A 22,845-nucleotide genomic window follows, 5' to 3' on the forward strand; every position below is an offset into this window, starting at 1 on the left:
CTCTTGAGACTCCCCTTTTTTGGGGGGATTACTGGACTCGCCGCCCCATCTTCATAGGTTTATAATGTCGTCATGAGAGAGAGGGCGGTGTGATAGACCTAGGCCTGGCCTCCAGTGCCTGGCTCCTCTAAACTTCTGTCGCCTGGAGCGAGTTGGATTTTTGTCTGCGGTGCTAAGCTGTGTTATGTGTAAAGAAGTTAAATCGTACCAGCCGCCTTGGGGGGTTGTCAGCGTGGCAATGGTGAGCCCCACAAACCACGTCGCCCGCCCTGCCTCTAGATTTACCAGTCTGTTGCTTGTCCTAATTTGGCGGAGAAAATTGGCTCTTATCTACTAATAAATTGTGTTGCCTTTTTAAAAATAATTTTTAAATGGGTTCCTGGTGTTTATTTTCGAATGCTCTGTTGAGATTTTTAATTGATGTTATAGCATAGGTTAGGATGTGAAATATATTTGCGAAATTTGCTTTGTTTTCATCGATTTACACTTGGGTCGTAAAGGACATATTTGGGTGGAAATCTGTTCTCTGGAGGGTTTTCAGTGGCATGTAAAATGATCTCCTTACAACAGTCTGTTTTTTAGTGTGATTCATGATCTAGAAACCGAAATTACCTCATAAACAATTAGTCAGTAGGGAGATTATGACAGTGTGATGTGCTAGTCACAATCGTTTTTTTGTGTGTGTATCTCTGGTATAAAACACTAACTAACAACAGCACTTTCTGTTTTAATCCATACTACAGTATAAATTTAAAAAGCTATATATATATGTGTATATATGTATATATATATACACACACACATATGTAATTAACACAACTAATAATATTGTATTTCCAAACAAAAGTGGATTAAAAGACAAAGTAAGGACGGGAGGGAGGGCAGAGAAAGAAATAACAAGATTTCCCTAAGTCCATCTTGGGAAGCCAGGTCTTGGTTTTACTCCGTTGGTGAGCTGCGAACCTTTGCTTCATTTTCGTGGGTGAACTGGCATTTTTAGAATTTTTAAAGTTTAGAGAGCCTGGATTTAGACTTCTTTAATTCTCCGGAGAAAACGAAGTATCTTTCCTGGAATGACTGAAGCACCCCGATGGGTGAGTGGTGGAGAGACAAGTAGACGTACCGAGGGCCTTTGAGATCTTTGCGTCCAGAAGCTTACAGATTCCAGAGCAAACCTGACAGCGAGTGTTCACATAGATGAACGAAGATTACCACTATAATACTGTGCGGGTTAATGGACTTTGTAAAATGATCTAAAATTCATAGCATGATTCATAAAATCATTAATCATCTGTGACAACTTTTACGACCATGTATGTAGCGTATATTCAATACAATTATATTAAAACAAATTATGTAACTCTCACCGTGCTCACTGCTTCTGTGTGAAATTAGTAGCCTCTGTCACGCAGTCATAATGGTCTCTGTTGAATTTCTGCTCCCATAAGGTCACGGGTGACATATAGGTTAAAATAATGCTAAATTGTTCAAATGTCTGAACTTTGTCCCACGACTAGTAATAATTTACTACCGTGCCAATTACTATCATTATTGAGCCGGACTATTTATTACGTTAAACTTTTCAATTACTTCATAGCTAAAAGGTTCCTATATGATTGATCCTCATATACGAACGGCCTTTATTGTACTTTTCTTTCATTTGTGGTCTGGTTCTCATCAGATTTTTCAAGATGAATGGGAGAGGAAATCAGGATTATAAAAAGGGAAGTGTGCTCAGTGTCCTCTAAGAATTCCAAGACGATTATATTCATTTTTTAAGACTTTATTTTTTTACAGCCGTTTTCTCAGTACAATTAAGAGGAGGGTACTGAGATTTCCCGTTTCCCTTCCCCCCCAAATACGAACAGCGTCCCCCATCATCATCAAGAGCACTCCCCTAATGGTACAATTTTTTTTAATGGTAACAATGAACCTACAATGACACTTCATCACCCAGATTCCATAGTTTATCTTAGGGCCACGACAGTGTTGTTTCGTGTATGTATTTGGACCATTGTATAATGACTTATATCCATCATTACAACGTCACGCAGGGTGTCTGCTCTGCCCTGAAATTCTCTGTGACCCGCCTGTTTATCTCTCCCCACCCCATTCCTGCCAACAACTATTGTCCCCATAGTTTTCCCTTCTCCAGAACCTTTGTGTAGTTGGGACCATACGGAGCCTCTTCAGATTGGCTCCTTCCACTCAGTCACATGCATTTAAGTGTCCTCCATGTCTTTTCATTGCCATGCTCTGCCTTATAAAATGGACATGGGGGGGAAAAGATCACTCTGCTCCTGGATACTTGCTCACACACACACACGCCTGCTTTCACCAGCTGTCACACCTGGAGACCGTGAGCGGGACTGTGTCCCTAACGATGTTTGGGCCCCTGGTGGAACGGAGGTGGCCCTACCATGTCATTCTTCTTAGTTAAAGCCCCTTCCTGGCCATTTCTGAGTCGAAAATCACATCACCGCGCATTTAAATGGATGCACTGTCATTATTTCCACGGGCTTCTTGGGGAGTATCTGTAACAGGAGACAAGTGAGCAAGACGCAGCTCACCGCCAAGAAATAACACTCCTGCAAATGTGCTGCACACGGACAGATGAAAACGAGTTAGATATGTCTTGTGTTTTGATAGGCACCTTTCACACAGCCTGGTCCTGACGATCTGTGCTAACAAGGCGTGTGCATAGTATCGCAGCCGGTCGCGGTGCCGGCGTAAATACATCCTTCCTCCCGGGTGAGTAGGCATTGGCCTTCCATACGCTTAAAGCTCGCCTCCTCCGTCATTCGGTCAACTGCATGTGCATAAAATGTGCTTTTCTCTCCATACCCAGGTACCACTTTTTAAAAGTTAGAGGAATCTTGAGACCTTTATGTCATAGTTCCCTTTGTAGATTTGCCTTGGGAGACCTAGTTATATGTCATTTGAAGACCCAGAAAAATAAAATCACCACCTAACTAAAATACAATTTACCTTAAGTACCAATTTTGCCCCAACATATAATACAGAAAGGACCTCGGCCAATGATAAGGGCATTTTCCTTTCACTGCCGTTTGTAGGGGCATCAATTCAAGGGAAGGAGTCACATCTCTTCGGTAAATAAGAGGACATACACCTTAGCCCTATTCTCACCCCGAAAGCCATATGTAAAATACAATGAAACCGCCCGGCCGGTGTGGCTCAGTTGGTTGAGCATTGACCTGTGCACCAAGAGGTCACTGGCTCCATTCCCGGGCAGGGCACAGGCCTGTGTTTTGGGCCCGATCCCCAGCAGGGGGTGAGCAGGAGGCAGCCAATCCATCTCTCTCATCGATGTTTCTCTCTCTCTCCCTCTCCCTTCCTCTCTTTCTAAAATCAATTTTAAAACACAATAAAACCCATAAACTCTGGTGGGATTAGAAACTGTCCCATGGCATCTCTTTTAGAAAACACTTAAAAAGATCTAGATTTTCTTTCATTGGTGCAGTAGGGAAATCCCCCCAAATAATCTTTAAAATATTTTTGACCATAGCTTCAAACGGAGAAGAGTCCACTCTTGCAAACGCCTTTGAAAACCAGAAAAAAAAAAAAAATCAAGGAGAAAGTGAAATCCAAGGGCAACGTCAGGTCACTTCTTAGCCACTCAACCCCATTTGTCGAGTGGCCTTCTGTGAACCTAACCTGAAGTTCCTAGGACTTCCAATTTTTGTTGTTGTTGTTTAAATGTTCATATTCATCATCCGTTCAGTGAAGGACCTAGGCGTCCTCATGTGTGCGTGCGTGAGACGCAGAGGGAGAGGGTGGTGTGTCCTTGTGACACTGCTTCTCAGGATGCGACGCATCGAAACCCGGGAGCTGCCTGGGAATGAGACGCTCGTTGGGGTCACTGTGGAGACCTATAAATATTTGAAGGCTGCCAGGTAGAGCCGGTAAGTAAATTAATTATGTGCTCCTCAGAGGACAGAACTGGGATCAATGAGCTGAAGTCAGAAGGCGGTGGAATAGATTTCAGAGAGATCACACGCTATAGATCGGGCTCTGTCATGAAGAGTTTCTCCCCTTTTCCCGGGAAATGCTCAAGTAGACCCGGGTGAGCAGTCGCTGTGGATATTCGGATGATTCCTACGTTAGGAAGTAACTTCAAGGATAAATCTTGAACTCCGTTGTCAACCCTACGATCATTTCAGAAACCGAGCAGTAAAAAATCGTACAATATTTTGCCTTAGACTATGATGTCGTAATTTGATGATTAGGAAATGCGGATCTGGTTCAACTTTATTCACATGTGTCTCTGCTGCGTGTGTCTTACTCACTGAATGAATGAACCTTTATTTTGGTTCATTCATTCTCCTGATACCTTAAAAGCTTCAGACTCGGCCTTGCGCTGCTCAGCTGTTCTGCTCACTCGGGTCGTTAGCAAAGGGGAGGACCAAGCCTGTGCTATCCATGCATTTGCTTTAGTGGAAAGATTTCCAAAAACTGTGTGTTCTCCAGTCATCGGTTCACCACTTAATGGCTCTGTACTGGAGGATAATTTAAGGGTTTTTTTGTACTTTGATTTTTCTCACCTATAAATTATAGGAAAACACACACACACAAAACTACCTTAACTGTTGCTAAGAATTCAGCAATATGGTGCAAATCAGTTAGCGTAGGGTCAGGCCTATGATCAGCCCCCCAAATTGTTGGTAATAACCTTTTGGTAACATCTGTTATTTTGTAACAGTTGGTATGAGGATCAGTAAATATCCGTCTTAATGGTGGGCTTTTGGGCTGGGACGCGTTGTTCCTCCCCACCTGTGGACCGATACATGTTTCTGTCTCGCGGTAGCGAAAGAACAAAAAGATGAAATTCGAGATGGCGTTAGGCTTGCAAATCATTTGTTTAAATATTATTTTTTAAGGAGGTTGTAAGAAAATTAAAAAACTTGCTATCCCTTTATGCTCCAAACAGCTTTAAAATTTATTTTCAGTTGAATTCATGGGCGTGACGTTGGCTAATAATGTTATATGGGTTTCAGGTGGACAGCTCTATGCTGGTCGTCCGTATATCGCATCCTGTGTTCACCGCCCCAGGTCACGTCTCCTTCCGTCACCATTTGTCCCCCCTTCACCTCCTCCTGTCACCCCCACCCCCTTTCCCTCCGGTCATCACCATTCTTCTGTCTGCATCTACGAGCTTTTATTTCTTTGCTTTATCCCTTCTGAAATTTATTTCTGTTTCTTTCAACATTTTACATAAGCTTCTTTCTGGGCATCAGCCTTTGACACATCAATGCTAGACGTTGGCGACTTTCTTGTATTTGCCCCCACTGAGGTGCCTTTTATTCAGTTTTTAATCATTTTATTTTAAAATCTAAGCACAATGAAAAACAGAATACATTTTTTATGTTATAGCCTTTTGTTTTCATTTTTTAAAAAAGCGATTAGACTTGTTTATGGGCCCTCACTCCCTCTGACGGGTGCAAGTCAGCAGTTTTTAAAGAGCCTCAGTATCGCTGCTTTTCCCTGCTCCTGTCTCTTCTGGCCCCGGCTATTCAGAGGTAATTTATTTCACTGAACTCATGACAAAAGTATCATCGGGAGAATAGCTGCTTTGCGGTTACAAAGTATTTTTATAGCTAATTACATAAACATTGATATCTATTATTTCAAATATTACAAATGATAGTGTAGAGACATTCGATCATTAGGAGCAGCAAACGTTATTGATGAAGCAATTTGAACAAGTTTTAAGTCAAGAGGGCCACTTACTGAACTTCTGCAAATGGTTCTAGAGCAGCGTTTTGTATCGTTGCGGAAACAGAGTGAATTGCCGGCTTCCGGCGATTTGTCAAAGCTAAGTTTGGCCCCCAGGTACGGCTTTATTTATTCCTGATAACATTCGAGCCGGTGTCCAGCGGCCTGCGGTGAACTTGGCTCTGGAGCAGCCCGACGTCAGCGGGTATTGGCGATGGGAACACGCCCAGTGGTCATGGGACAGCCCTTTGTGTTTATTTACGGTTTGTCTAGAGCTTCTGTCTTCATCGCATGTTCTTCTAGAAGCTTCGCCTTCCCGTAAGAACATTTCTGTTTATTTATTCAGGACTTCGATTGTAAAACCGGGGATGTTTCCTCCAGAAAAGGCTCAGGGCCTGTGCCTCGGCCTTCCGCACGTCCGAGCGGGGAAGCGGCACAGGGACTCCCTACGAGTAGCCGACGGCTTTTCATCTGCGGGAGTTGTGCAGCTCTCCCACGATTCTGTCCCGCATGTCCTGTTTGTCTTGCTTTCTCGTGTGATCTCAGTGGCATGAGTTCTAATATCCAGCCACACAGGACAGTTAAATAACCAGTAAATGCAGAGAAGAGAAAAGAAGTCACGTGCAAACTTGCCGTATCCCTTTAAGCATCCCTCTCAAGTGCATACAATTTCATCTTTTAAATATTAATTCACTTATTATTATTTTATTCGCTCAGCTGGTCAATCCAATCAGATTAATAAAAACTAAACTACTACGGCACATCCCAGTCCTCAAGAAAAGACTTGCAATAGTTAGAGGTTATTTATTTATTTTTAAATATGATTTTATTGATTTCAGGGAGAGGGAGAGAGAGAGAAACATCAATGATGAGAGTCATGGACCGGCTGCCTCCTGCTGGGGATCGAGCCCCAACCTGGTCCTGTGCCCCGACCAGGCATTAGGGGGACTTTCCCCCCACTTTTGCAAATGTCATGGCTCTTAATGAGCATCTCCATTGCTCGAATTTGAGCTCCAAATATGTCAACTGCATTTTAAAATCAAGTCATCATTTTAATATTTCACATTTTCAGAGACTGCGACCAAAAAAAAAAAAAAATGGACCTAATACCCTTTCTTTATCTATCCAGTTGTTATGCTAACCAGAAAATATATAATTTAAAAATATAACCGGAAAATAGCTTTTCTCCTTACCTTTATTAAATCATCACGGGTCGTTATTAGATTCCCACTGACTAGGACAGCTGTAAACGAGGCGCCGTCATCCTGGGGCAGCCTGTCCATGTGTCCGTGTCTCGCCACAAACCTTGGTGGCTTAACGCCTGACGGATTTGCTGTCTTACAGCTCTGGGAGCAGAAGCCCGACGTGGGTCTCACACTAAGATCAAGGCGTCCGTGGCCCGGCATTTCTTTAGGAGGCTCTGGAAGAAATCAGCGTCCTTGCAAGGCCGGCTTCCAGAGGTCATGCTCTTTCATCTTCAGGCCAACGTGGTCAAGCCGAGTCTTCCCTGCTAACCCTCGAATTTGTTTCCCTTTACTCCCCAGTCCAGGTTATGATTCCTCATTTCTGTTTCCAAAGATTCTCCTACTTCTAAAATTTCAGTATCGCTTACTATCCTGTAAGCCAGAGCCTCTACCGCTAGGCCATAAACTGCGTGATGGCAGGGGCTGTCTCTGTATTATTCATCTCGATATGCACATAGTAGGTCCTCAGCAAATTAGCTAAATGCGTGAATGACTACATTGTGCAGAGAGACCAGGTGTGAAGTTAGAGCACAGGGTTAACTCCTGGCTCCACCACCTACAAGCTAATGACATGGAAAACCAGTTAATATGTCAAGTGTCCACTTTCTTATCTACAAATTATAATAAAATAGTACGCGTTCTACCTTCCAGCGTTATCAAATTAATAACATGAGCTAAACACATGAAAGGCCCATTGTTAATTGACGGGCCTATTGATGAACATATAAAATGATGCATTATTAAAACATAAATTGGATCTTTGTATTTCCTTTCTCAAAGACCTAGTCCTCACAACTAGAACGGAAAATTAATTTCAAATTCTATAGCATTTTATTAAGTTCCTCCGTCACCTGGCCTAAATTTATCTGTCTCAGATTCATATCCCACAGTCATATCTTTTTTTTCCCAATCAATTTAGATTATACTCTATTCCTAAGCTGTACCGTATTAAATCATTTCTATAAAATGGCATGTTCTTAAATTTTGTTGTAAAATGTTTTTTCCAAGGATGCTAGAACACTCATAGCCACTGCCCACCGTGTTCTCTGCCTGCACAAACAATATTCATGGTAGCAGAACATTTACATTATTTGCAATATTACATGAGCTTTATATCTGTTGTCTTTCCCGGTCTTCATTATAATCTCCCGAGTTTATTCCCGTTACGCGCGTGAGAAAGATGGTGCAGGGAGGTTTTCAGTGTCTCTGCTCCTCCCTCTCCCAGAATCCTCTTCCGTCAACTTTTATTTACTGAAATATTAATAATCCTTTAGCAGTTCCAAGTATTTTCTTAAAATTTTATTTCCTTGGTTACCGTTAATTATACCTTTCTCTGCATCTTCACAACATATTATCAGTGTGTATATAGTTTTTAGATATTTTATGTTCCATGGTAAAGTGTACCGTTGGACACAGTTTTATCCCTGATAGAGATCCAGGTTTTAAAATAATCTCTTAAAATATCAAAATGTCTAGCACAGTGCTCTGTATGTACAAGTCACAGAGGTTGAAAATAAGTTGGATAATTCAGGTGAAAACCTTACGGTCTCTAAGTGGGCTCGGGGATTCCTAGCATCTCTCTCAGCTACATTGAATTTTACAAAATTGCATTTGACAGAGAAAGGTCAGCCAAGCCATTCAAGCACTTAGCTGTAGTTTTTTCCCCCCTGAATTTCACAGGGAGACTCGAAGGTGTCATAGGTACTCAGCGCACAAAGTGGCCACAGGACAAGCATGAAGCTAAGGCCACGAGCGGCCGCTGAGGCCGGGCGACGCTGGGCCCGCGCCCGCCTTCCTTTACGCCTGTGATTAGCCTCCCTGCCCCTCGGCGCCCTCCGGCAGCACTCGGGGGTCCCAGGCGCTAGCTCAAGGGTTATCATGGGGGTAAAATAAGCCGAAACCTAGAAAGCACTGACCAGGGGCCTGGGGCGCAGCGAGATCTCCCTGAGATGCGTTGACGGGCGTCACCAGGGCAGGGTGCACCCGTCAGGGCGAGTGGCTGCCCGACACCACGTGCGGCTGCTCCAGGTACACGGCCCCTCGTGCCGAGTCTTCCTCTGTAGGTCTGATTTTCACTCGGGGAGCCCTCCCTGTTTAATAAAAATTACTAAACGCGCAGTCTTGTCTTTGGTGCATCGTATCTTACCGTTTCTACCGTCCCCGCTGCCCCCCTCACCACCCTGCACCTCAGCTTCAGGCTCAGCCGTGCCCCCCGCCCCCCGCTCCCTTCTCCCTGCTCCCTGCTCCCGCTTTCCTTTACTTTCAGCTTAGCCGTTGGCTCGATAGACGTGCCATTTTCACCAAAACGAGACACTTCCAGATTTTGTCAGCCCGACCTACTGACGCAGCTCACCGGCTTCCCCGGAGGGAGACGGAAGCCCCTGGACGATGCCGGTCCCCCCTCTTTCTTAACTAGACGGCCAGTTTTACCCTCATGTCTCCTCGCACGGCCCGCGGATATGTCCAGCCCATTACGCTTGTCCTTCCTTTGATTTTCAAATTGTGGTAAAATGTACCCCGTGGCCCCCATCTAAACATCGCGACGTGTACGTTAAAGGTAATTCGTAAAGTTAAAAGCAACATGCAAAAAATAAAGTTTGTGGCTGATGACTGTAGGAACCGTTGCTAGGAGACGTCGGCGAACTTGAAATAGATGTTTTAAGCTCACGGTGCATCGGATGACAGACTCGCTCGAGCAGTAAGCCACCTATTCCCAGAACAGGGTATTATACCCAGAGGTTGGCCGAGATTTCCAATTAAACGTTAGAGGCCGTGAAAGAAACCAGCCTCACCTGCGATGTGACACGTCCCCCCCGGTGTCGGCCACGTATGCTCAGCCGTCTCATTATCTGATGATACAAAATGAGATTTAATTTGAGATGTGGGGTCAGTCTTTCGGAGCTTTAATTTAAGAAATTTTATCTCGCCCCGCGTTTCAAAAACCTTTGTGCCTCTCCCATCTGAAAGGCCTCCGTAACTTCGGGCAAAATCTCCCCAGAAGCGAACCCGAGCATATCGGACGCACACCTTCAGGCCTGTTTCATTTCCTACCCAGAGACGGGAGGTCAACCGATGATACAGACGGACGCACAACTAAGGTATCTCGAGCCAGGAGGGAAGCGGCCTGCTCATCTCAGGCTGCGGCGAAGCAGGTGTTTTTTAAGAGATCGCTGCGAGACCTGAACTAATTTGATTTCAAATACCCCTTGGGAACGTATAAATGTATTGTTACAAATTCCGTATTTTATTTCTCTTCATTTTGATGTCATTCCGAGATTTATTTTAGCTCTTTCAAGTACGTGCATATTCCCTCTTACAGCATCTTTACATTATAGACCATTTTCAGCTGTGAAGGAATTCTCCGGGCTAATTATTATATCGAGCTTCGCGATAAACACTGTTTATAAAAGGTCTTCGTTTGCTGTTAATTCTTGGCACCAATTCACATGTGGTTAGTTACTTAAAAAATAAAAGCGCCGTTATTATTAAATGTTTTCGTCCACAAGGTGACCTTGCAGGCGGTTGTCGTGCATCCTGGGTTTTGCGGGGCACCTGGATTTTCAGTGTTCTGTGCGGTGAAGAGACCATATGCTTCGGGTTTATATTCAGAAAAAGAGACTCACCATGTCCCCAGGCCGGCGGTTGCCAGCCGAGTGCCGCGAGGATGCGTAAGACACGCGACAGCTGACTGTGCCGCCAGGGGCTTCGGCCGCCGAGCGCATTTGGTGATTTCCATGGTAGAGACGTCCCACCACTTGGCTGTAAACGGAAACTTCGTTCATTGTTTCTTGCTATCTTTTTGTTACTATTTCGAAGCACAAATGTAAGAAAAGAGGGAGGAAAAAGAAACTATTTCTAAACACAGAAGCTTTCCTTTAGTCATGAGCCATGCTTAGCATTATTGATGAATATTGTCTACGCTTGAAAAACATTTTAATTCCAAAACGGAAAATTTGAATTTGAATGAAAGGGGTGAACATCATCCTACCATGATAATAACTAGCTAACATAAATATACGGCATTTCTTTCCACCTATTAGCATTTACTAAGTGCATCCAGGTATAAGGCTATTTGTGTCAAAAGAGGGAGATAGGAACATAACATAATAATTTTGAGACAATCCAGACTTTTCCTCCTAGATTTGACTCATGCCATTGGTCTCATTTTTAGGGACCATTTAAGGATGTCTTCAATAGGAGGTTCGGTTCATCTCAGTGCATTCAATGAAACAAACACACACAACCAGCTAAAAATGTTTTAGTATAAATGATGCATTTCAGCTTTTAATTTGTAGTCTTAACTATCAGTCTTCAAGTTTTGCAACGTAATTTAATCAAGCCTAACCAGGGCTTGGTTTTCAAATCTGTAAGGTGACAAAACACACTACACAAGACACAGAGTATTTTGCACTCAGTAGAGACTCAAGGACTCAAAGAACACGGGCTCCTCGGCCCCCTTATATTTTTCATGGAAATGATTTATTAGTTGAGAAATTAGTACTGTCAACTGTAATTTTCACTGTTAAGCAAGGCTATAAAAATTGAGCAATGATAAAGATTGGGGTCATATATTATTTTATAATAGTACTTTTTAATTGAACGTCCTGAAAATATTTTATGAATTTTATGCATAGGAATTGCCCCATCTACTTTCAAGATGCAACATTTATGTAAACCATTTATCCCGATCTGGGCCCCCGACCTCATTCTGACGGTAACTGTTTTGTTCACTGACTCTTGATTATCTGTGCAAAAGATACGTGAGCTCTAACAGGAAAAAAATTTAAAAAAAACAAAACAAGAGAGAACTGATCTACCCAGATAGATGGCAGAGGTATTTGCTCTGCTGCAGACTTGATCCACTAGAGATCAAGGTCATGACCATTTCCCCTAAGATAGTGCACCTTCCTTTATCCCCGGCTTTAGCTTTCATTCCAGAAGAACGTATTACCTCGGAGAGGTGATACATGTTTCTCGCAAGGTCATGTTATTTTATTTTCTCTCAAACTCCAGCTTCTATCCTTGGCTACCCTCCACGCACAACCAGAATGCCTCCGTGGCCTCCAGAGTAGCTAATTTAAATTCAAATTCCGCTTTCCAGCAGCAGCCTTCTCTCTGATTCCCTCCGGATAACGTCACCCCCCAGCTACGATGTTTCCGTTGGGCAGTGATGATTTATAAACAGTTTCAGGGAGCACAGGTACCTGGACGGTGCCTCCCTGTATCATCCATAAAATCGTGATAAATAATTACAAGCGCCCCACGGCATTAGTGTGAGCCTTCAGTAGAAAATAGATACAAAGTTACGATCGATTGCAGGGACCCTTGTTTTCACAGTGTATCGGTTGGATATGGCGAAGCAAATTATAGCACTTTATTGTTAAAGTATCTACAGGTCTATGAGGCTACAGAGGAATTTTCAGTATGCAAGGCCTTGTCAAATATCACCAATCGCACCCTAGATATCTAGGGATGGGTTTAATCATGAGAAGTTTAAGGGTGTAATTTTTTTCTACACAATTATGTAAATTTAAATAAGGAAATTATAAAGAAAAGAAAAAAAAAAAATAAGACACCTGTATTTTTTTAAGTCCATAGGCTAGATTTTATAGGGAGGAGAGGGGAAGGGGCATAAATGCTCATGGAGGGGGTCTTGGCTTGGGGTGGCGAACACATGATACAGTGTACAGAGGATGCATTATAGGACTGTACCCCCGAAACCTGTACAGTGTAACTAACCAATGTCCCCAGTCAATTCAATTTTAAAAGAAGAAAAAAATAATAATTTAATTATTCTCTGGGAATCTTCTTGGCATGATCTGGCTGTTAAATTTAACAAAAGTTAACTTCCATCTGCTGCTACTGCTCACACCTGGAAAATTAAAATATGGGGTCTAATGACTACAGTTCTCACCATCTCCTCCACGGGTGTAAACCATGCCTCGAATCCCCTCGCCTCCGGTGCACGGCGATATGATGATTATTTTAGATGTTAAAAATTTAAATTTATGTTTCTCTCAGGTCGATGCATCAAAAACCACAGTTAAAAAATCTATACATTCAGAAGTATTTTAACCTGTTAACCCATGTTAACAACTAACTGACGCTCCTAGAGCTCTGGGTTTTGTGAATTGAATCGGTGGGGATGGAATTCGCGACTTCAGATACCCGACTCCTAAGTCCACTGCCTTTGGAAACACTGGTGTTACCTCCCCCAAATATTTAAATCCGTGCATGAAATGCAAAGAGAAAGAGTTGCTTTTAAACGAGAAATGTCAAAAAGAGAGACCTTCTATTTGTTGATTTCTTGTCAGAGCGAGAGCCAGAGCGGGTGTTTTATTTTAGCTCAGCGTGTCTGTCCTTGGCTTCTCTAGACTGATCAATAATTACCAAATCTGTATAATTATATGTGTGCATTGGGTGAATCACTGCGACAAGTGGTAACAGATGTTAAGCTGTGCTCCCGAAGTCAGAAGGAGACGGGTTTGCTTGTCACCTAATCCCTTTTCTCTTCCACTTAGAAAGTCATTCATCAATAGCAAGTGTGTATATATATATTTTTTTACATCAAAACTTCTGCTAACACCTATTCAAACAAGTGGTTTCGTTAAAACATGGATAATATAAATTACTATATTATTTAATCTGTGATGGCACGAACATGTGGTACCTTTATGTTCCTATTAAGTTAACTTGGGAAATAATGGCAGGGACTCTGATAATTGAATTCTGTATTATTTTTTATTAAAATTTAAATAAAACCCTATCTATTATACCACAGCATACGATTTAAAACTATAGAAGATACAATTAAATAACTTCCAGTCATTTCATAGCCCTAAACATTGAACGTATTTTCAGAACTAGAAACATGTATCACTAGCCGCACAATACTATTCTTTAAAAAATGCTCTCTAAACCCCCCCTCATTTTATTTCATTTAATGCTACGGCCAAGAGGCCACAGCCCCAGTGAGTTCTCGTTGCTTTGGGGAGGGCCGGTTCTGTGCCACGATGCTAATTCGTGTTCCCTGATCTGCTCCGAGCCGGCAGCTCATCCTAAAGGCCCCGGCCACTAAGGGTCCTTCTCAGAAACCCGCGTGGAAACATTTCACCAACTCCTGCGCCCCACTGCGCTTTATGGGCAGAGGTTTACGCCGCTCCATCCCTAGCCTTGTCCAGAAATACCTCCCACGCTTTAAACCTCCCAGTACCGCTCAATGATTTTTTAATAAAATGTGGCTTGGGTGCATCAAGCGTCAGGAGGCAGAGGAAAGTGTCCCCCGACCCTGCCAGGCGCTCGGCATGCAGCGGCCTTGCAGACGCGCTTCAGGGCCTCTCCTGTCCCCCCTCCTGCCGGCCAGATGGAAACAGCCCATCTGGGAGGCGCGGGGGCCGTGCAGAAAGAACCTGAAAAGAGCTCATCTGATACCCGACAGTTACACATAACACAGTCGGGAAAACCAGTATCGGTTATTAGTGGCGCTTCCGAAGACCGGCGTGCTTTTTACAGACGTCACTAGGAGCCTATTGCGACCAGAGGTCGGCCAGTCACTTGTGATTGCGAGGCCGGGTGTGTGCGCAGTGGGTTATGCTCGGGTGTTATATTTGGTTTTAATATTCTGTTGCGCCTGCAAATTTCAATGAATATTGATTGGATTAGAATTATAAGCCAGCCGGCGGAGTATCGTGGAAGGTAATGTAATAATGGCCTTTAGGGCTTACACAGGCAACTTTATTTCGTGTAAATCAACAGATAAGATAAGTCATTTCAGCACCTGCACCGTCTCACTTCCATGCTGCTTTTTCTTGGATACTGAGCCCAAAATATCTAATATCAACAGTGGTAGCCTCTCTATCTTGGGGGAACCGAATAGACAGATGCAATTTTAAAGAAATCCTGGGAGCGAATACGTTTTAAATACAGTGAGCACACGTATGTGTTTACATAGAATTTAAATACTAATCCAAAGAGGTCCGCGGGCAGCGACCCCGGCCTTGTTGAAACGGGACGCGCCTTCCAGCCTTTCTTACGAGCTGGGGGCGGGGCAACGGCCGTGACGACTGCGGGAGAAAAGTAGGCATCGCGTGGCCCCCCAGGGTGATAGATGCTTGCAAGTCAGAATTTTGAGCAGCACACACACAACTCCAATCAGCTAATAGAGGCTGCTTCATGCCAACAGAAACATTTTCCAAGCGGTGTTCTGGCTGAGCTGGTTACGGCCCATTTGTGTGCTCCTCGGAATCGCTGCGCTTCGGAAGGGGCCAAGTTACATTAAACCCTGACGACTGCTCCTGTTTCATCTGAGACGCCCAAAGTTACGGGGGGAGACGTTTATGTTCTGCGAAGGCTTCAGGTAAAAGGCGGCCTCGTTTCGACTCAGCAGTGTCCTTATTTAATAGAAACATGATGCCTTTGCTGGGATGGGCACCTTCCGTGCCCGCGGGTGACCAGCTGTCATTATGATAACCGTACCCAACAGCATGTGTTCCATTCAGAGCTCCGTTGCCCCCCCAAATTTAATGAGTGCCTGGTCTCGATGCCACTCAGGCGAACCTCATCGCAGGAAGGAAACAACCGCACCCATGAGCCTGCAGTGGGCACTGGCAGTCACTGGCTCCTTGCTGTCTTCTCAAGCCACCCCAAGGTCAAAGTCAGTCACGTCGCCCTAGATTATATTGCTAGGAAGCGAGCAGACGAAGCAGCTAATGACCCCTTAAAGCTGGTGGCTTTACGTGGCAGGATTTCTTTTCGGTTTTCGCTTGTGTTCAACCCAGGGAGCTGCGGGGTGGGGGTGGGGTGGGAATCGAGGTCCCAGAGTGAGGGGCCAGGCTAACCAGTCGTGCCGCTCGTCGATCGGTCAAAGAAAGCCACGTGGGCACAGCAATAAATGCCACCGAGGGGACACCAGTCAATGCCACCTCCTCCTGTGCCCGGGGAAAAGAGACCCTGAGTGTTTGTATTCATATGTAATTACCGCTTCTTGCAACGTGGCACCTGACTGCAAAGATGACGTCCTTTGCTTAAGGGTTCTTATCACCTCTTCTCAGAATTCATTCAGTACTTTGAGCTTTCACCAAAATTTATAGAGGTGCTCACAGTGATCACGTATCGTTATAATACAGGCCAGGTGGGGCGAGTGGAAGCGAGAGACCCCGGGTCTCAAGCCCACCTCCGTGTTCCCTACACGAGTCACACTTTTTGGGTAGTCATGACGGAAAGTGAAATATTTGACTTCATTCTTTATATGAAACTGTTAAAAGCCAACCAAGAGAAGAATTTCCGAGGAGCAGTGAGCTCTTGAAATTAACGTAATAATGTGCTCAGGGTGCTGACAGCGCTGGTTCCAATGAATGGATTTCGGGAGTTGATCGATTAATTCGTTTCGGCCTCGGTTTCGTGAGACCCCCAAAGAGTTAACCAGTCCTTTAGATTTGTTTGTTGCGTGATAGGGAAGCAGTTCGTCAGGTGGGATAGCAAAGTGTTTTGTCCAAATACAAAGCGTGGAGGGGAACTGAGACTGTGAACGTCGTTGAGGTTAAGGGACTGAGGCAGGAAAGGTGCCTGAGGGCCTTCGAAGGGGATCCCTGGAGGCCTGTCCAGCCCTCGGCCCTTCAGAGAGGCTCAAGGGAGAACGTTTTTGAAGTGAGTCAGCTTCGTGACACCTGTATCCCGAAGGTGCGATGCTCCGGCCAGAGGACTTGTGCTAAATAAGCTCCGCGCACTCGCGTTGCTGCACATCCAAGTCTTTTAAGGCCTTTGGGTTGCCGTGAATCCGTCCCCACTGCATCTTGCCGAGCCCTTGAGGTGGGAGGTTTGCCTGCTTCCTCTGGATTATCGGCAAGATTTCTGACCGTAACAGACAGTAAAGAGTAAACCATTAATTCAGGTTTTTTTTTTTGAAATTTGTGTTATTCACTGATTTCAGAAAATGACAAAGTTGTTAACACTATACTCATACCCGGCGCTTTTCCTAGCAGTTTGAGAAATGCTCGCCAGGTTGAGCTGGGGTTTCAAAATATGTCGTCAACGATAATTATTGTAAAAAAAACACCCACCGCTTTCTCATGTCTTTTAGGTTCTTCCGCGTCTCCCTACTGTCCTTGAGGTTTTACTGGTTTCTCTCTGAAGGGAAGAGACAAAGGGATCGTTGGGGTGGGGAAAATAAATTCATTCTCTCTCTCTTTTTTTTTTTTTTTCAATTTCCCTTAGAAAATGAAAAAAAATGACCCCAGTTTTTTTTCTTTTTAATGACTTTACCTTCACATTCTATGCATAATGAAATTATTTTTTATGAGTCCATCTTTTCTTGGGGGGGAAATCAGTGGGAATGGTTTCCTTGAAGTGGCTTCTTTGCTTCCTCTACATGACTTGGTTTTAGAATATTTACCCCAATGAGATAAATGACACACGTTGCTTCTCCTGCTCATAGCTCATGACACGGTATCGCAAGCACGGTGCCTAGTGACCCCGGCTACGCTACTCAGGGAACTTTACAACTGAAAACGTGCAGAGAGATGATGTCTTTATGAATAAAAAAAATAAATTTGCTTTTCAGGGAGTTTGGCCGCTGGAAAGTAAATAACCTGGCAGTTGAGAGAAGACATTTCCTTGGCTCCCCTCTGCCTCTTGCCCCTGAATTCTTCCGCAACATAAGACTTTTGGGACGTCGACCCACCCTTCAGCAAATCACAGAAAACCTTATCAAGAAATATGGGACCCATTTCTTGCTATCTGCTACTCTGGGAGGTACGACTCTTTGAAAATACTTGTGCCTGTGTGTGCTTGTGCTTAAAGGTGTGTCAATCCAGGAAACGTGTGGATTAATCCAGAGGGCCGCGGTTGGAGTAATCCTGGAATTCGCCCAGTAATCCATTCGACTCATGTGTTGAGTTTTTCCCGAGTGCCTGGGGTGGTGCTGACCATGGGAGCCTGCGAGGTGGATGGGTTTCCGCTTAGTTTCTGCCTGGAAGCAATTCACCGCTTAACGGCACACACTGAACCCAGGCCGAGCTGCCCTGCGCCCCGGGTTGTGCTTGAAAATGAGCCACAGGAGCGGAGGCACAGATCAGGCCATCGCCTCAGGTGCAGGGAGCCGGGACGTGTCCTGGAGTAAATGTTCAAGATCTGAAATCACACTTTTCGTGCCACTTTTAGGATTTCTGATGGTGGTGGGGATATGATATGGAAAGAATGATAAATTATCAATTATGGTGCAAAATGGGAAGGTAGAGATTAGTAATAGGACTTCTCCCTCGGTCAGCTTATACATTTGTAAGCATTCAGAAAGCTATGGTTTAATATCAGGAGGTATGTACTTTATTATGTGTATTTCAGCGCTTTCCATACACTTAAATGATATTTTTGGAGATGGTGTTTAACAGGAAAAACGTAACATTTGTCTGAAACTTAAAAATATCCCAGAGTTCCATGTATTTTATTTCGTGTACGATTTTAAATAATGTCCAGCCGCTCCATTTAGAAACGGGCGTATTCTTTCCTAGACTGAAGGGCACCGAGGAGAACTGGACAGAAAACCAGCGGGACAGTGTGAGTTTCTCAGTCCGTTTCCCGGAACTTGGCCGACTGACCTGCACCTGTGGGCAGGTGACAAGGGAGCTCACCTGTCCTTGGTCTTCCCAGCCTCAGGTGGCGAGTCGTCTCCTCCCTCTTCCCGCCAGTCCAGCCTGTCAGCAAGCCAGGCCTGTTGACTCCTCAAAAATATGCCCCACATCAAACCTTTCCTGACTTCCACCCGGACATCCCCAGACCCAGACCTTCATGTATCTCCCAGGACACCCCTAAGGCCCGTGCTCCACGCACGTCTTCTCAAAACTCAAATCAGGATAAATCATGTCCTGCTTTAATTAAAACCCATAACTGTGTACTTAAAATACAATCCCAGTGTCTGGCTGTGGCTTATAAGGCTCAGTATGAATGATCTGACCAAGGCCTTCCTCTCAGACTTCATCTCTTATTTTATTTTTTTTATTTTATTTTATTTTATTTATTTTATTTTATTTATTTTATTTTATTTATTATTTTATTTTATTTTATTTTATTTTATTTTTTATTTTATTTTATTTTATTTATTTTATTTTTGTTTGACAGTTGTGAGACTTTAAAACTCATTAAGTACCTTCTCTGCTCTTTCAGTTTCTTTTTAGTAGAAAGGGGGACAGCAACACCTCCAGCGCGGGGTCCCTGTGTGACACAACTTAAACACGGGATGCACGCATGTCATTGCTGTCACAGGAGTGCGGAGAGCCAAAACAGATCACAAAATCTCCCGACAAACACGAGCACGCGTTCTGTGACCGCTGTCTCTCTGGCTTAGGAACGTCAGTGATTACGAACGCACTAAAAGCCGGAGCAGCGGTAGAAAATTATTTCCATAACATCTCGTTTTTAAAAGCCCAGCGGTTTCGAAACACATACACCCTGCCAGCCAGGCGGGGCCCAGGGGAATTTCAGGGACTGAAATGTATTCTGCAGGCAGGAAAGGAAGGGACGGAGGAGAGACAGAGAGAAGCGAGGGGAGGATTCTCAGGGACGCGGCCCTTTCGTCGCGAGGCGATGGTGACGTTTCGCTTCAGCCTCGGCCTCAAGGAGGCCGCGCTCGGGGGTTAAAGTTGGTTCTGTAGGTTTTGTGTGGGGTTCAGCCGCTTCTTCAGGGTGACTGTCCCCGGGACTGCCATACGCTGTTGCTTCGCTTTAACTTTCGGAAAAGTCTTGTTCCAGCCCCTTTTAAAGGTTTTTTAAAGGCTTTTCGAAGGGGTGGCTGGCTTGCCGCCCTCGCCCGCCCGGTCCCGGGTACCCCGGGGATTTCGTTTTCCTGGCGTTTTCTGTCCGAGTTCTTTTAACTCCCTAAATGTTACTTCTATTTCTCTCCAGGGGTCTGTTGGGTGATGTTAATAATTTAGCTAAAATACATGAAATTATTTGAGTAGCTTAAGGATATGAACTATTTGCAATTAAAATGCGTACGAGGTTGATTTCAGGCAATTTTAAAATTACGGCTGTTGTAATTACACTGCAGCTTTTTGCTGCTCTAAGACCATTTTTGGCTTCGTGTGTTTTACCTGACTGAACGGGAAATTGTATTACTCCAGTTTTTGTTTTTTTAAATTCCGATTGGTGGTGTTTAGCTTCAGCTAATTCTCTCTCACGCTCCTTAATTAACTAATACGAAGAAACAACTCTAATACTAACTCATTACGGATGTCAGGTACACAGCACACATTTTAAACAAAAAGCCAGTTATTCTAGAACTAAGGGGCTTCCCGAGTGACTAGATTTTCAGCTAAATGTAAACATTTTTTTAAAAACAAGTTGAGTGTAAAAAATGACTCTCAGTATTAGAGTGATGAAAAGGAAATAAATAAAAATATGAATAAATAAAAAGAGTTATTTAGACATCATGTTACTGACTTAGACATAAAGCTTTGGATAGCAGATTGGAAGCCTTTAAATGGGATATTTTATGATAGATAAAGCCAGTGATTGAATTCTTCCTATAGGGAAAATAAATTACTAAAAAAAAAAACCCCTTCTTTAATATATATCATTTCCCCCATTTATTTCACCTTATAGCTTCCAGACTATTTGTCAGTATAGAAACTCAGCCTGCTTGTCTTCGGATAATGATTCCTAAACCCCATCACTGCTAAATATATAAAATAAGCTGCTCAATTTGCAGGATCGATCTTGGAAAAGATTGCTCTCCTGGGATATATGGATTCTTAGCTAAGGGATATATTTCACGACTGTTTTTATAATAAATTTAATTATGATAAATAAATGACAAATCTGGAAATAAAAGTGTATCTGTGTGTACTGAATGCAGACATGCAAAAAAAGAAAAAAGTTAATAGTAAAAAAAAAAAAAGACAAAATCGGGGGGTCACTTGGGAGAGAAAAGGGTGTCCCCTAAAAGGCGGCAGGCTGAGTTCCGGGTCCATAGAAAAGTAGTAAAGAAGGTGGAGACCAAGAAATTCATTTAACATTTTACGAAAATGTCATCACAGGCATTTCTGATGATTTTAAACGCGGCCTGGTTCTCACCCCAGAACTGCAGGAACCTGCCTAAGAGTCGGGGGCGCAGCCCTGAGCCCCCCGGCGTGACCCCCGAGTGGGGCCTGGTCCCCGCAGCCCTGCGGGCGCAGCCAGGAGCGCGGGGACCCCAACAGCAGCGCGGGTGGAACCCCTTCCCTGGAAGAGGCGCGCAGGAAACACTACTCTTTCCCTGATAGAAATACCTTTAAAAACTGGGCCCAAAAATTCTTCTAGGAGCCGACAGATTAACGTATTGATTCGTCCATTTTTACAACTTTGAAAGATATTTTTTCGTTTTGAGCAACTTGAGGACGAGTCCAGGGGGCCCCTGCTTTTGAATATGGAGCTTTAAAAGCCATAGTTACATTTTCAGGGAAAACAGTTATAATTTTCTTTACCGGTGAGTGTTCTGAAAGCTTTTTCAAGTGCTTCTGATGAGAATGTTTCTTGCGGTTTCCATATCGCTCAGTTTAAGCATTTCTTCAGATATTCCGTTTTTTTTAAACGCAGACCCTGTTTTCTTCACTGATGCAATGAGAAAATGCACGATCGATGACCAGCATAGTGTTAACTTACGAGGCTAGTTATTTAAAATAACGAAAATACCCTCAGTGACAGGATAGTGTGCCAGTCACCGAGCCCGCATAACTTATTTAGTCCCAAAGTATTAGCGGGTGGCTTGTGTGTGTATCTCCTTCAAAGAGAGAACAGAATTCAGAAGTCAGGTGGTAAGACACCAGATGGATTGAGTATCAATTAGATTTTTTTCTTCTATTTTCTTGCATCCCCAGAAGTGTAAGAAATGTAAATATTCTCATTTAATTTCAGAGGGACGCAATTCTCACTTATCTCTGTGTGAATTACATGCCGTGCAAAGTATCCGCAGATTTTAAGTCCGTGTCATGTACCAGCTTCTTTCAAAATCGACTCGGGCCTGTCTTTCTCACTTCTGCTTGGGCGCCTCTTAGGAAGCACAGGTGTCTTTTATTTTAACTTAAGAGTAACCCAGTTAAGGAAGCAAACCTGTCAAAAATATATGCAATTTATTTCGCAGGCAGATATGAATACTTTTTGAAAATGCATGGAACTGTTTCCTCCACGAGGATGAATATTCTGTTTTAAGAAAAAGAACTGAAAGGAAAAGAAATATTTTCTGAAGCTTCATATCCCAGGAAATCATTAAAATAATGACACTGACGGGGCAAAAAGACTGCCATGCTGGTGTTTAAAACCGAATATTTCCTCATAGGATTTAAGATTAATTATATGGGTTCCTTCTTCTGTTTCTCTCTCTGTCTCTCTTTTTCAAGGTCTCTCTCTCATCTTTATCCCTCAAGTTTCTCTGGTAAACAAAATGAAAAGGTTGAGATGAAAGCAATCCTGTTAATTAACTTGTAATCATTTATAAAGCAGTTACTGACTCAATGGACTTGAACCCATTTATGCAAATAATAGTCAGATAACAAAGAAGAAAATGAGATGAAAATCGCTACGTCAGTTGATCTTAGTAATGAGATTCCTGGCCACTAATTCAAAGGATGGACGTTCGGTTTTAGGGTATTACAAGTCTGATTATATATATTTTTTGTGCTCCTTCACAGCACTTTGCGAAGGCAGGTAAAGGCCCTGCCCACTGGTTGGACAGGTCGGGATCCATGAATCGGGGTCCCCACGTCAACCAGGTCTCTGGGTGACTTGTATGCACATCCAGTTTTGAACAGGCCTGTTTAGAGTTTCTCTCTAAATTCAGAGTGTTCTCAAGGGCTCCAGAAATCTCCCTTCCAAGAATCCGTCTTACCCAAAATAATAGCAG

General features: G+C 43.6%; 1 protein-coding gene across 9 annotated transcripts in view; it reads left to right on the plus strand.

Moving 5' to 3' along the window:
- The window catches only part of BRINP3 (BMP/retinoic acid inducible neural specific 3), a 341,361-nt gene that overhangs the window by 245,438 nt on the left and 73,078 nt on the right, over positions 1 to 22,845 (plus strand). For 7 of the 9 annotated variants that reach the window (XM_081123748.1, XM_081123746.1, XM_081123750.1 and 4 more), the window contains one exon: positions 17,536 to 17,726. The exons of the other annotated variants lie outside the window; for them this stretch is intronic. In XM_081123748.1, coding sequence (XP_080979874.1) covers positions 17,536 to 17,726 — 191 coding nt within the window. The remainder of the gene's footprint in view (positions 1 to 17,535; positions 17,727 to 22,845) is intronic. 9 annotated transcript variants of the gene reach the window in all.

Source organism: Miniopterus schreibersii (genome assembly GCF_964146895.1).
Source record: "Miniopterus schreibersii genome assembly, chromosome: 21".
In the NCBI taxonomy this organism is placed as follows: domain Eukaryota; kingdom Metazoa; phylum Chordata; class Mammalia; order Chiroptera; family Miniopteridae; genus Miniopterus; species Miniopterus schreibersii.